The sequence below is a fragment of the Neophocaena asiaeorientalis genome, unplaced genomic scaffold, assembly GCF_003031525.2.
Source record: "Neophocaena asiaeorientalis asiaeorientalis breed wild unplaced genomic scaffold, Neophocaena_asiaeorientalis_V1.1 scaffold49, whole genome shotgun sequence".
NCBI lineage: Eukaryota > Metazoa > Chordata > Mammalia > Artiodactyla > Phocoenidae > Neophocaena > Neophocaena asiaeorientalis.
In genome coordinates this window covers 3,703,314-3,717,254 of record NW_020172456.1, presented here as the reverse complement: position 1 = coordinate 3,717,254, position 13,941 = coordinate 3,703,314, and the positions used below count along the sequence as shown (strand labels likewise).

General features: G+C 38.9%; 1 protein-coding gene across 7 annotated transcripts in view; it reads left to right on the top strand.

Annotated features, from left to right (window-relative positions):
- The window catches only part of GPATCH2L (G-patch domain containing 2 like), a 61,811-nt gene that overhangs the window by 39,526 nt on the left and 8,344 nt on the right, over window positions 1-13,941 (top strand). For 3 of the 7 annotated variants that reach the window (XM_024737770.1, XM_024737769.1, XM_024737772.1), the window contains exon 9: window positions 6,027-6,133. The exons of 1 other annotated variant lie outside the window; for it this stretch is intronic. In XM_024737770.1, coding sequence (XP_024593538.1) covers window positions 6,027-6,133 — 107 coding nt within the window. Of the gene's footprint in view, window positions 1-6,026; window positions 6,134-13,941 lie in introns of those variants that run through there. 3 more of the 7 variants (XM_024737771.1, XM_024737773.1, XR_003002240.1) reach the window with 2 other exon arrangements.

The following is a 13,941-nucleotide window of genomic DNA, read 5'->3' as shown; positions in this document are numbered from 1 at the left end:
ACTAGGTCCATAAAGGAGTGATAATATGTGCCTTCAGCCATCTTACTGACATACATCAAACATGCAGAGCTGTGAAATGATGGATGGTGTGTAAATAAAAGGCAGTATTTATTTCATTTAGCTCAAGTTGATACTTTGAGAATTACTATCTTAAAACCCTTTTGAGTGCTTTTCTTCTGCTTGTTATTTTGCATCTGTCAAAACTTAGCATTTTATAAACACTGATTGACCTTGAAGAGCAATATTTTTTATATATAAATTTATTTATTTTATTTTATTTATTTTTGGCTGCGTTAGGTCTTCGTTGCTGCGCGGGCTTTTCTCTGGTTGCGGCGAGCCAGGGCTACTCTTTGTTGCGGTGCGCAGGCTTCTCATTGCGGTGGCTTCTCTTGTTGTGGAGCACAGGCTCTAGGCACGCGGGCTTCAGTAGTTGTGGCATGCGGGCTCAGTAGTTGTGGTTCGCGGGCTCTAGAACACAGGCTTAGTAGTTGTGGTGCACAGGCTTAGCTGCTCCGCAGCATGTGGGATCTTCCCAGACCCGGGCTCAAACCCGTGTCCCCTGCATTGGCAGGCAGACTCTCAACCACTGCAGCACCAGGGAAGCCCAAAGAGCAATATTTTTTAATTAAACTTTTTATTGAAGGATAATACACATACAGAGAAGTGTACAAAGAAATATACACCTGATGAATTTTCATGAAGCCATATCCAAGTAACCCAGCGTCTAGATCCAGAAACAGAACATTAGCAGAAAGAATCCCAAAAGTTCCCTGTGCCTTTTCTAGTCACTGTCCCTCTTCCCCCACTACCCACAGCTCAAGGGTAACCACTGTCTTGTCTAATAACATAGTTTAGTTTGAAGAAATGGTGTTAACATTTAATCTGAAAAGTTTTGGAGAGTCCTTTAGTGAGCTTAAGGTAAAGAAGAAAGGAGCATGGCTGTAAACTGTTACCCTTTGTTTGACTTGTTTCTTTTTCTGAAGGTCTTTAGGAGAAGCATGATTGAATTAGAGCAAAGAGCTTGGATAGTTTATACTCAAGTACCTTGTTTGTGGAAAAGATGGAAGTTCTATTCTGTACATTTTTCTGTTTTGAGGAGAAACAAAATTTGTAGTGTCACTTTCTTTTCTGCCTGTGTCTTTGGCTTCAAAGGGAATTATCACCTCTGCATTTAGACCTGTCTACCTTTGATGTTCTGTCCTCCATGTTTCTAATTATTAAATCAGCATGCTGATTTAGACTTATTCCCAGGACTCTGTAAGATATGAAAAATGGATTTTTTCCCTATTTTACATGTTTATACTTACATTTCACTTTGGGGTTTCAGAATTAACTATTCATGGAGTACCTAACTTACAGTTAACTCTTTTGCTGTATAGATGTAAATGATCAATATAAGGTGATTTGGTGGAATTTTCCAAACCACAGGCTTTATATTGTAAATATCTACCTGTTGTAGTGTTCTTTGCATTCTAAAAGTTTTCTTATGATTTCAGTCAAATTCTTTTATTTTCTTATTTATAAATTGAATTGACTCCTAAGCTTTTGCTCTTTAAAGAGTGTGTGTGTGTGTGTGTGTGTGTGTGTGTGTGTGTGTGTGTGAGAGAGAGAGAGAGAGAACCCATGTGCGTGCACAGGCCCATATGCTTTTTTAAAATTTATTTTATTTATTTATTTATTTATGGCTGCGTTGGGTTTTCGTTGCTGTGCTCAGGCTTTTGTCTGGTTGCGGCGAGTGGGGGCTACCCTTCGTTGTGGTGCATGGACTTCTCATTGGTGGTGGCCTGTCTTGTTGTGGAGCATGGGCTCTAGGCGCGCAGGCTTCAGTAGCTGTGGGGCACGTGGGCTTAGTTGCTCCGCGGCATGTGGGATCTTGCAGGGCCAGGGCTCGAAGCCATGTCGCCTGCATTGGCAGGCGGATTCCTAACCACTGCACCACCAGGGAAGCCCTCCATATGCTTTTAAACTGTGGAAGTTGCCAGATTGGGGACCTCTGAATAGGAAAATTTGCCCATTCAACAGTAGTCTTGTTGCCTTGCTAACTAGGTTCTTTTAGATTTGACTGAGGCTTCAGTTTTAAGACTATTAAGCCATGAGATTGAATCCCCAACTAGGACTACTAATTAGGAGTTCATCTGATATAATTTTATTAGAGTCCTTTTAATATGTTTTGTACTCTGGCCATGTTTTAAAAATTGTGGTAAAATATCATAACATAAAGTTTACCATTTTAGGGAATTCCCTGACAGTCCAGTGGTTAGGACTTGACACTTTCACTGCTGTGGGCCCGGGTTCAATCCTGGTGGGCAGCTAAGATCCTGTAAGCTGTGCGACATGGCCAAAAAAAAAAAAAAATTTACCATTTTAACCACCTATAAGTGTACAGTTGAGTATTTTGTTTTTAGAACTTTTAGTCATTCGTATCAGTTTTATTCAACAGATATTTAGTGGGGATCAGTTATATGCCTTGTGTGGAAGTTGGTAGGTCACAGGAAAATTATGAAAGAAATGTAAATATAGTCCCTGTTCTCAAGGAGATTAGCCTCATTAGGGAAAAAAGATATGTATACACCAGTTAAATAATGATTCATGGTAGATAAGGCCTAAGATGTTCAAGGAAAGCTTTGTATAAACGTGAGGCTCAGCTTGGTCCTTAGTCAGGGGTAGGATCTATCTAGGTTGAGAGGAAGGAGGAAGTAGGGAACTAAAATAGCATACCAGCGTCCTAGCTATGGCAATCAGAGAAGAAAAAGGAATGAAAGAAATCCAAATTGGAAAAGAAGTAAAACCGTCACTGTTTGCAGATGACATGATATTATACATAGAAAATTCTAAAGATGCTACCAGAAAACTACTAGAGCTCATCAGTGAATTCTGTAAAGTTGCAGGATACAAAATTAATACACAGAAATTTCTTTGATTTCTATACACTAACAACAAAAGATCAGAAAGAGAAATTAAGGAAACAATCCCTTTTACCATTGCATCAAAAAGAATATAATACCAGGAGTAAACCTACCTAAAGAGGCAGAAGACCTGTATTCCGAAAACTATAAGACACTGATGAAAGAAATTGAAGATGAGACAAACAGATGGAAAAATATATTCTTGGATTGGAAGAATCAGTATTGTCAAAATGACTGTACTACCCAAGGCAATCTGCAGATTCAGTGCAATCCCCATCAAATTACCAATGGCAGTTTTCACAGAACTAGAACAAAAAATATTAAAATTTGTATGGAGACACAAAAGACCCCGAATAGCCAAAGCAATCTTGAGAAAGAAAAACAGAGGTGGAGGAATCAGGCTCCCTGACTTCAGACTATGCTACAAAGCTACAGTCATCAAAACAGTATTGGTACTGGCACAAAAACAGAAATACAGATCAATGGAACAGGATAGAAAGTCCAGAGATAAATCCATGCATCTGTGGTCAGTTAATCTACGACAAAAGGAGGCAAGAATATACAATGGAGAAAAGACAGTCTCTTCCATAAGTGGTGCTGAGAACACTGGACAGCTACTTGTAAAAGAATGAAATTAGAACATTCTCTAACACCATACACAAAAATAAACTCAAAGTGGATTAAAGACCTAAATATAAGACCAGATACTATAAAATTCTTAGAGGAAAACATAGGTAGAACACTCTTTGACATAAATCACAGCAGTATCTTTTTGGATCCACCTCCTAGAGTAATGAAAATAAAAACAAAAATAAACAAATAGGACCTGATTAAACTTAAAAGCTTTTGCACAGCAAAGGAAACCATAAACAAAACAAAAAGACAACCCACAGAATGGGAGAAAATATTTGCAAACGAATCAACTGACAAGGGATCAATCTCCAAAATATACAAACAGCTCATGCAGCTCAATGGCAAAAAAAATAAGCAACCCAGTCAAAAAGTGGGCAGAAGCTCTAAAAAGACATTTCTCCAAAGAAGACATACAGATGGCCACAATGCACATGAAAAGATGCTCAACATCACTAATCATTAGAGAAATGCAAATCAAAACTACAGTGAGGTACCACCTCACGCCAGTCAGAATGGCCATCATTAAAAAGTCTACAAATAAGAAATGCTGGAGAGGGTGTGGAGAAAAGGGAACCCTCCTACATTGTTGGTGGGAATGTAAGTTAGTGCATCCACTGTAGAAAACAGTGTGGAGTTCCTCAGAAAACTAAAAATAGAATTATCATATGATCGAGCAGTCCACTCCTGAGCATATATCCAGAGAAAATGAGTCTGTCATACAGAGTGAAGCAAGTCAGAAAGAGAAAAACAAATACCATATGCTAACACATATATATGGAATCTAGGAAAAAAAAAAAGGTTTCTGAAGAACCTAGGGGTAGGACAAGAATAAAGACGCAGACATAGAGAATGGACTTGAGGACACGGGGAGGGGGAAGGGTAAGTTGGGACAAAGTGAGAGTGGCATGGACATATATACACTACCAAGTGTAAAGTGGATAGCTGGTGGGAAGCATCCACATAGCACAGGGAGATCAGCTCGGTGCTTTGTGACCACCTAGAGGGTGGGATAGGGAGGGTGGGAGGGAGACACAAGAGGGGGGAGATATGGGGATATATGTATATATATAGCTGATTCACTTTGTTATAAAGCAGAAACTAACACACCATTGTGGAGCAATTATACTCCAATAAAGATGTTAAAAAAAAAGATACATGCACCCCAATGTTCATTGCAGCACTATGTACAATAGCCAAGGTATAGAAGCAACCTAAATGTCCATTGACAGAAGAATGGATAAAGAAGATGTGGTATGTATATACAGTGGAATATTACTCAGCCATAAAAAGGAATGAAATAATGCCATTTACAGCAACATGGATGGACCTAGAGATTATCGTACTAAGTGAAGTAAGTCAGACAAAGATAAATACCATACGATATCACTTTTGTGTGGAATCTAAAAAGCTATACAAATGAACTTACTTACGAAACAGAAACACGTAGAAAGCAAATTTATGGTTACTGAATGGGAAAGGTTGTGGGAGGGATAAATTAGGAGTTTGGAATTAACATATATACTCTGTTATATATAAAATAGATAATCAACAGGGACCTACTGTATAGCACAGGGAACTCTACTCAGTATTCTGTAATAACCTGTATAGGAAAAGAATCTGAAAAAGAATGGATATATGTATATGTTTAACTGAATCACTTTGCTGTACACCTGAAACTAACACAATATTGTAAATCACTATACTCCAATATAAAAATAAAAATTAAAAAAAAATAGCTTACCAGCTATTTCATTGTTAAGTCCATTGCCTTTCAGAGAATCTTTTGCTTTTCTAGCTTTGAAGCTCTCACTCTTTTTTTTTCTTCTGGCCGTGACGCGTGGCATGTGAGATCTTAGTTCCCTGACCAGGGATCAAACGCACACCCCCTGCAGTGGAAGCGCAGAGTCTTAACCACTGGACCGCCAGGGAAGTCCCCCCCTTTTTTTTTTTAAATAAGCTGAATATTCAGTTGAGGGAACATACTTTTGCCACATAATGTTTTTAAAAATCACAGAAACTAAACTTACTTATTATGTAATATAGACACTATTAAAAATCCAGATTTATAGTGATAGAAGGGTTAAACTTCCTATTAAAATTCTATGCAAATATCTGTGTTCATGTAATGTTAAACTTTTCAATATATTACCAGTTGGGAATAGGTATTTCATTAGTGAGTTTAGAACAATTTCGGTTATAGTTTTTATGAAAAATAATTGTACAAGAAAGAGCATGTAATGAAATACATACTTATTGAAATAAATCATGAATTCAGATAAGTTGTTTACAGTGGGTATATATAGTATATAAAGAATAAGTTATGATTAATTCTGAATAAACTTGTACTGACACTTGATGGCAAAGGATGGTGCCCATTTTGTTAGTCTGTGTCTATAATGGGTCAGGGGTTTCATCTGGGCTGAACATATTCTCTTACAATAAGAATTACGAAGTTAAAACAGTATTTTTTCTTTCTCATATCTGCAGACAGGCAAACATACACCTAGGACCGCCATGTTCACGTGACATCAAGAGGAAACGGAAACCTGTGGCTACAGCATCTCTGTCCAGCCCAAGTGCCAGTAATTATATATGTAGTTATCCTTTATTGACCACCTACTGTGTGTCAGGCACTAAATTATATGTTTTATATACCTTTTCATCTCTGACCCTGAAGTCTGTGCTTTTCCACTGTGTCTTACAGCTTTCTTGAGTTTGAATCCCTATATTCCACTATCAACAGTCTTTAGTCATCTGTACTTTTGCTCTAGCACAGACAGGAAATTAGGTGTGTGGTAATGAAAATCCTGGTAGGGTGGCAGTTTAGTCAATAGCGAAGGAGCCATATGGATTTATTTACTTTCATGTTTGGTATACAGCACAATACATTATCACTGTTTTAATGTCTAGTAGAGTGCTAATATTCTACCGTTCGAGAAATTTCTAATTAAGTTTTCAAGTTAAAACTTAAGGTTTTCTAGGCAAAACTGGTTCATAGAAACCAAAATAATGGTTATCTTCAGTGGGAGGTAGTGACCAGAGGAGGACATAAAAAAGTCTTCTGGGATGCTGGAAATACTTTATCAAGAACTTGGTGGGGATTACATGAGTGTATATACATGTAAAGATTCACTGAGCTGCACATTTACATACATACAGGTATGTTATCCTTAAATGAAAAAAGGGGAATAATTACGTATTTATATCAGCAAGAATACTGGATGTCTATAGATATTTTTCTTTGAAGTTGAGAGAAGATAATTAAATGTAATTATTAATCATAGGAAATAATACTTTGTGTATTTCAATACATTTTGGGGTGAATTGCTCTGGTTAAAAAGGGCGTATCTGCTTGTAGGACCTATCAGAAATACCTATGGTTATTTTCTTGATGATGGTGAATTCACTCTGAGGGAATTGAGCATATCATAAATTATTTTATTTTCTTCAGAAAATACTATATATTATATAGATCAGAGTAATTGATACCTGAGTAAAGAGTAGACCTCAGACAGACAGGAACTCTTATTTCTCTAACTTTACTTAGTAAGTTTCAGCATACTCTGAAATTGACCTGTTTGAGCTTCTGTTTGGAATGGTTGCTTGACAGTGGTTCATACTGAACATTCTTAACCATGGGTCTGATGATTGTAGTAAGTTTTTCTTAGGGATTTTCACATGGCCGTGCTCTGAGCTGAACATTTTACATGAATTATTTCACTTAACCTTTGCAACAACTTTATAAGGCAGATGCTGTTTTTATTCCCAGTTTACACATGGGAAAATTAAGGCTTAGAGAGGTTAAATCACTCACTGAGGTTATATGGTTAATAAATTGTAGAGCCAAGATCAGACCAATTTCCCTATGACTCTTGAGCTGCCCTCTTAAACACTGCAGGTGTTTGGTCTTGTATACGACAGAATTGGTTCCAAACCATGACTCCATGTCAAAACCCAGATCCTCATCCAGTCTGTAGAATTGGAAGCAATAAAACACAGTCTTTATCTTTTTGTTCTTTTTTTCCCCCTTAATATCTAGCTCTATTTTTAGCTTTTAGTTGTTTATAAGAGAAGAGCTGTTGAGAAGTTTATAATCCTTATTCCATATTCAAATCAGGAAATGTACTGGGAGGTATTAAACAAGACTTGAGCATTCAGCATTTCCCCTACTGAGCCCAACTCCTCTCACTTGTTGACTCAGGCCTGCTTCACTGAACATTTTTTTTGTTTTCTATCCACAACCTGAGTGCCCCATGGAGGTGAAGGACATAGCCTGAGCCCACGCCATCAGTCAGTAGAACAAATGGGCTTGCTCTGCCTAACGTCGGGCCATCTCGGATTCCACCTCTTTTATAGAAATGAGTGATGAAGAGAGGTGCGTTCCGCTTTGCCGCTGTATTAATACACATCAGGGGCCAGCTCCTGCCATTAAATCATGCTCCTGCATACATCTGTTATCGGACTCCTCACCAGTGTGATGAACAAGACTGCAGATAGAGGCTTCCTTGTGTCATTCTTTATAGGATTTTCCTAAAAGAATAAATAGCTCAGATCTCTGCCAACACTCTCTCCTGTCACTGTGATGAATTCAGCTTCTTTCTTAAACATGTAGCCACAAATCTTTTCCCTTTTCCCCTCCCCCACTAGTGGAAAGTTTTAAGTTGACTGCATTTAAAGATGTTAATAAGGCTAGAATGGTGAAGAGCAAAAGGGAATAAGATGCCTTCCTGTCTTTTTGTACTAATATTAACAAAGGCCAGGGAAAAGGACCTTTTCATAGGGTCATTAGGTAGATCCATCTTGAAAGTGTAGCACCTCTATTTTCTTCACTTTATCTCCACTCCCCTTCCCTCTATGGCTTTATAACACGCAGGTGCCTGGTGTACAGATCCACCCCTGGATCCTAGTGAGTAACTGTGTTAACCTGCTTTTCAGGTCGATACACCCGAACAGGGAGTACCCACCAATGTCTCCCTCATGCTGAAGTGTACCAGCTGTCATATATTTTCTTAAAGATTGTAACTGGAAGAGAAAAAAGGGTTATTTTCTCTAAAATTTGAGAGACTTAAGTACTTATAAGAAGCATAAGGAACTCAGATGAAAACAAGACTCCTTTTCCTTGAGATGATTTTCTTCATTAGAATGGCGAATCAGAGCTTTGGGTGTGCAAATCCCATTCCTTCATAAAGTAAACACATGGGGCTTCCCTGGTGGCGCAGTGGTTGAGAGTCTGCCTGCCGATGTGGGGGACGTGGGCTCGTGCCCCGGTCCGAGAGGATCCCACATGCCGCAGGGCAGCTGGGCCCGTGAGCCATGGCCGCTGAGCCTGCACGTCCGGGGCCTGTGCTCTGCGGCGGGAGGGGCCGCAGCAGTGAGAGGCCCGTGTACCGCAAAAAAATTTTAAAAATTAAAAAAAAAAAAAAGTAAACACATGGCTGTAGGTGAAGGAGAATTGGGATAATAAGTGGCCCTGTTTTTTTTTTTTTTTTTTTTTTGGCGGGATCTTACTTCCCTGACAAGGGATTGAATCCGTGCCCTCTGCAGTGGAGGCACGGAGTCCTAACCACTGGACCGGCAGGGAATTCCCACGAGCCCTGACTGTTTTGGCCATCCAAGAGCCATTTCTGACCTTCTTCACCCTGGGATAGGATACGTGTCCTTAGAAGGGTACCCAACAGTTAACCTGTTAATTAGTTACATAAGATTTCAAATACCAGGCCAGCAATGCTAGCGATGCATTCACAAGGGCAGGAATTTTTACCTGTCTTGCTCACTGCTGTATCCCACAGCATCTAAAAAATAATGCTCCACACATAGAACAGTCTCTAGATATTTGTTGTATGAATAAATGAATAGAATCTTAAAGATGAAACAGTTATTCTCAATATTATTCTAATCCTGGGATTGGATTCAGTAGTAGTTCCATTTCAGGTTGGCCCTTGTCTCAGGAGTCATAGGGCAGATTCTTATTGCCTACTGTGCCTTTTAATTAAGTTTAAATGTTTTCTAAAGTTAAAAATGTTTTTTGGGCTTCCCTGGTGGCGCAGTGGTTGAGAGTCTGCCTGCCGATGCAGGGGACACGGGTTCGTGCCCCGGTCCGGGAAGATCCCACGTGCCCCAGAGCGGCTGGGCCCGTGAGCTATGGCCGCTGGGCCTGTGCGTCCGGGGCCTGTGCTCTGCAGCGGGAGGGGCCCCGACAGTGAGAGGCCCGCGTAGCGCCAAAAAAAAAAAAAAAAAAAAATGTTTTTTAAAATAAATATTGAATGGCCACAAAAGAACATTTATAGAAAATGTATAAGATATAAAGAAAACCAATACAGCAACTAACCATATACCCACCATCCACTTTAAGAAAAGGAACATCACCTTTAAATTTTTCTTCCCACTCTCCTCAGAGGTAACCATTATCCTGATATATATTTTTTGTTAATCATTTGTCATTCTTTGTTTTTTTCAACTAGTTTTGACAGACATATGTATCTCTAAGCAGTATATTGTCTAGTTTTACATGTTTTTGAACCTTGTGTAAATGGAATGTTGTATTTTATAAGTTACAAGTTTCACCCATTTATGTTCCTGAGATTCATTCAGGTCTTATCCTACCAGAATCCATTCATTTTCTTACTGCCATATGTATGGTATTCCATTTTATCAGTTGACAGGTATAATACAATTAACCGTTCTTGATGAACATTTCAGTCATATTCTTATGCTGTTTTACGCTATTGTGAAAAGTACTGCACCATTCTTCAGGAGAACATATGCAAAAGTTTCTCTTGGCCGTTTCACAGTTCTTAGGATAGCTATATCAAAAAAAGAAAAAAAGTTGTTGTTTGAAGGATGTGGAGAAATTGGAAACCTTGTGCATTGCTGGCGGGAATGTAAAATAATGCAGCCACTGTGGAAAAAGATACGGTAGTTCCTCAAAAATTGAAACATAAAACTACCATGTGATCCATGGTAGTTCTGATTCTGGATATATACCGAAAAGAATTGAAAGCAAAGATTCAAATAGATATTTGTACACCCAGGTTCATAGCAGCATTATTGACAGTAGCCAAAAAGTAGAAACAACCCAAATGTTCATCACTGGATGAATGGATAAATAAAATGTGGTATATACATTCAGTAGGTTATTACTCAGTCTGAAAGCCTTCATTATAAGAATGAAATTATGAATGTTACAACATGGATGAAGGCAACATGTTAAGTGAAATAAGCCAAACACAAAAGGATGAATACTGTATGATTCCACTTATAAGAGGTACCTAAAACAATCCAATTTGTAGAAACAGAAAGTAGAATGGTGGTTGCCGGGGGCTGCAGGAGGAAGAGAATGTGGAGTTATTGTTTAATGGGTAGACAGTTTCCATTTGGGATGATGAGAAAGTTCTGGACATGGATGGTGGTAATGGTTGTGCAACAATATGAATGTACTAAATGCTACTGAACAGGATGCTTAGAAATTATTAGAATGGTACATTTTATATATATTTTACCATAATAAAAATATGTAGCAAAACAAAGTTTTTCTAGGACAGAGTTTCTTTGTTTTGGTTTGGTTTTTTTAACATCTTTATTGGAGTATAATTGCTTTACAGTGGTGTGTTAGTTTCTGCTGTATCACAAAGTGAATCAGCTAGCTATACGTATACATATATCCCCATATCTCCTCCCTCTTGCATCTCCTTCCCACCCTCCCTATCCCACCCCTCTAGGTGGTCACAAAGCACCGAGCTGATCTCCCTGTGCTATGCAGCTGCTTCCCACTAGCTGTCTGTTTTACTTTTGGTGGTGTATATGTGTCCATGCTACTCTCTCACTTCGTTCCAGCTTCCCCTTCCCAATGTCTTCAAGTCCATTCTCTACATCTGCATCTTTATTCCTGTCCTGCCCCTAGGTTCTTCAGAACCTTTTTTTTTTTTTAGATTCCATATATATGTGTTAGCATACGGTATTTGTTTTTCTCTTTCTGACTTAGAGTCTGCAGACTCTAGGTCCATCCGCCTCACTACAAATAACTCAATTTTGTTTCTTTTTATGGCTGAGTAATATTCCATTGTATATATGTGCCACATCTTCTTTATCCATTCATCTGTTGATGGACACTTAGGTTGCTTCCATGTCCTGGCTATTGTAAATAGTGCTGCAATGAACATTGTGGTACATGACCTTTTTTTTTTTTTTTTTCGTGGTACGCGGGCCTCTCACTGTTGTGGCCTCTCCCGTTGCGGAGCACGGGCTCCGGGTGCGCAGGCTCAGCGACCATGGCTCACAGGCCCAGCCGCTCCACGGCATGTGGGATCCTCCCGGACCGGGGCACAAACCCGCGTCCCCTGCATCGGCAGGGGGACTCTCAACCACTGCGCCACCAGGGAAGCCCCATGGCTCCTTTTGAATTATGGTTTTCTCCGGGTATATGCCCAGTAGTGGGATTGCTGTGTCGTATGGTAGTTCTATTTTTAGTTTTTTACAGAACCTCCATACTGTTCTCCATAGTGGCTGTATCAATTTACATTCCCACCAACAGTGAAAGAGGGTTCCCTTTTCTTGACACCCTCTCCAACATTTATTATTTGTAGACTTTTTGATGATGGCCATTCTGACTGGTGTGAGATGATACCTCATTGTAGTTTTGATTTACATTTCTCTAACGATTAGTGATCTTGAGCATCCTTTCATGTGTTTGTTGGCAATCTGTTTATCTTCTTTGGAGAAATGTCTATTTTGGTCTGCTGCCCATTTTTGGATTGTTCATTTGTTTTTTTTGATATTGAGCTGCATGAGCTGCTTGTATATTTAGGAGATTAATCCTTTCTCAGTTGCTTCATTTGCAAATATCTTCTCCCATTCTGAGGGTTGTCTTTTTGTCTTCTTTATGGTTTCCTTGGCTGTGCAAAGATTTTTAAGTTGCATTAGGTCCCATTTGTTTATTTTTGATTTTATTTCCATTATTCTAGGAGGTGGGTCAAGAAGGATCTTGCTGTGATTTATGTCATAGTGTTCTGCCTATGTTTTCCTCTAAGAGTTTGATAGTTTCTGGCCTTACATTTAGGTCTTTAATCCATTTTGAGTTTACTTTTGTGTATGGTGTTAGGAAGTGTTCTAATTTCATTCTTTTACATGTAGCCGTCCAGTTTTCCCAACACCACTTATTGAAGAGGCTGTCTTTTCTCCATTGTATATTCTTGCCTCCTTTGTCAAAGATAAGGTTACCCTATGTGTGTGGGTTTATCTCTGGGCTTTCTATCCTGTCCCATTGATCTATATTTCTGTTTTTGTGCCAGTACCATACTGTCTTGATTACTGTAGTTTTGTAATATAGTCTCCAGTCAGGGAGCCTGATTCCTCCAGCTCCGTTTTTCGTTCTCAAGATTGTTTTGGCTATTAGGGTTCTTTTGTCTTTCCATACAAACTGTAAAAACTCTTGTTCTAGTTCTGTGAAAAATGCCATTGGTAATTTGATAGGGATTGCATTGAATCTGTAGATTGCTTTGGGTCGTGTTGTCATTTTCACAGTGTTGATTCTTCCAATCCAAGAACATGGTATATCTCACCATCTGTTTTGGTCTGTTCATCTTTTCTATTTCTTCCTGGTTCAGTCTTGGAAAGTTGTGCTTTTCTAAGAATTTGTCCATTTCTTCCAGGTTGTCCATTTTTTTGTCATAGAGTTGCTTGCAGTAATCTCTCATGGACCTTTGTATTTCTGCCATGTCAGTTGGTACTTCTCCTTTTTCATTTCTAATTCTGTTAGGTTGTTTATTTGAGATGTTTCTTGTTTCTTGATGTAGGATTGTGTTGCTATAAACTTCCCTTTAGAACTGCTTTTGCTGCATCCCATAGGTTTTGGGTTGTCGTGTTTTCATTGTCATTTGTTTCTAAATTTTTTTGATTTCCTCTTTGATTTCTTCAGTCATCTCTTGGTTATTTAGTAGCGTATTGTTTAGCCTCCTTGTGTTTGCATTTTTAAAGTTTTTTTCCTGTAATTGATATCTAATCTCATAGCATTGTGGTCGGAAAAGATACTTGATACGATTTCAACTTTCTTAAATTTACCAAGGCTTGATTTGTGACCCAAGATATGATCTATCCTGGAGAATGTTCCATGAGCACTTGAGAAGAAAGTGTATTCTGGTTTTGGATGGAACGTCCTATAAATATCAATTTTCTTTGTCTCTTGTAATAGTCTTTATTTTAAACTCTAGTTTGTCTGATATGAGAATTGCTACTCTAGCTTTCTTTTTTTTTGTTTTTGTTTTTTTTGCAGTACACAGGCCTCTCACTGTTGTGGCCTCTCCCGCTGTGGAGCACAGGCTCCGGACACATAGGCTCAGCGGCCACGGCTCATGGGCCCAGCCGCTCCGTGGCATGTGGGATCTTCCCAGACCGGGGCACGAACCTG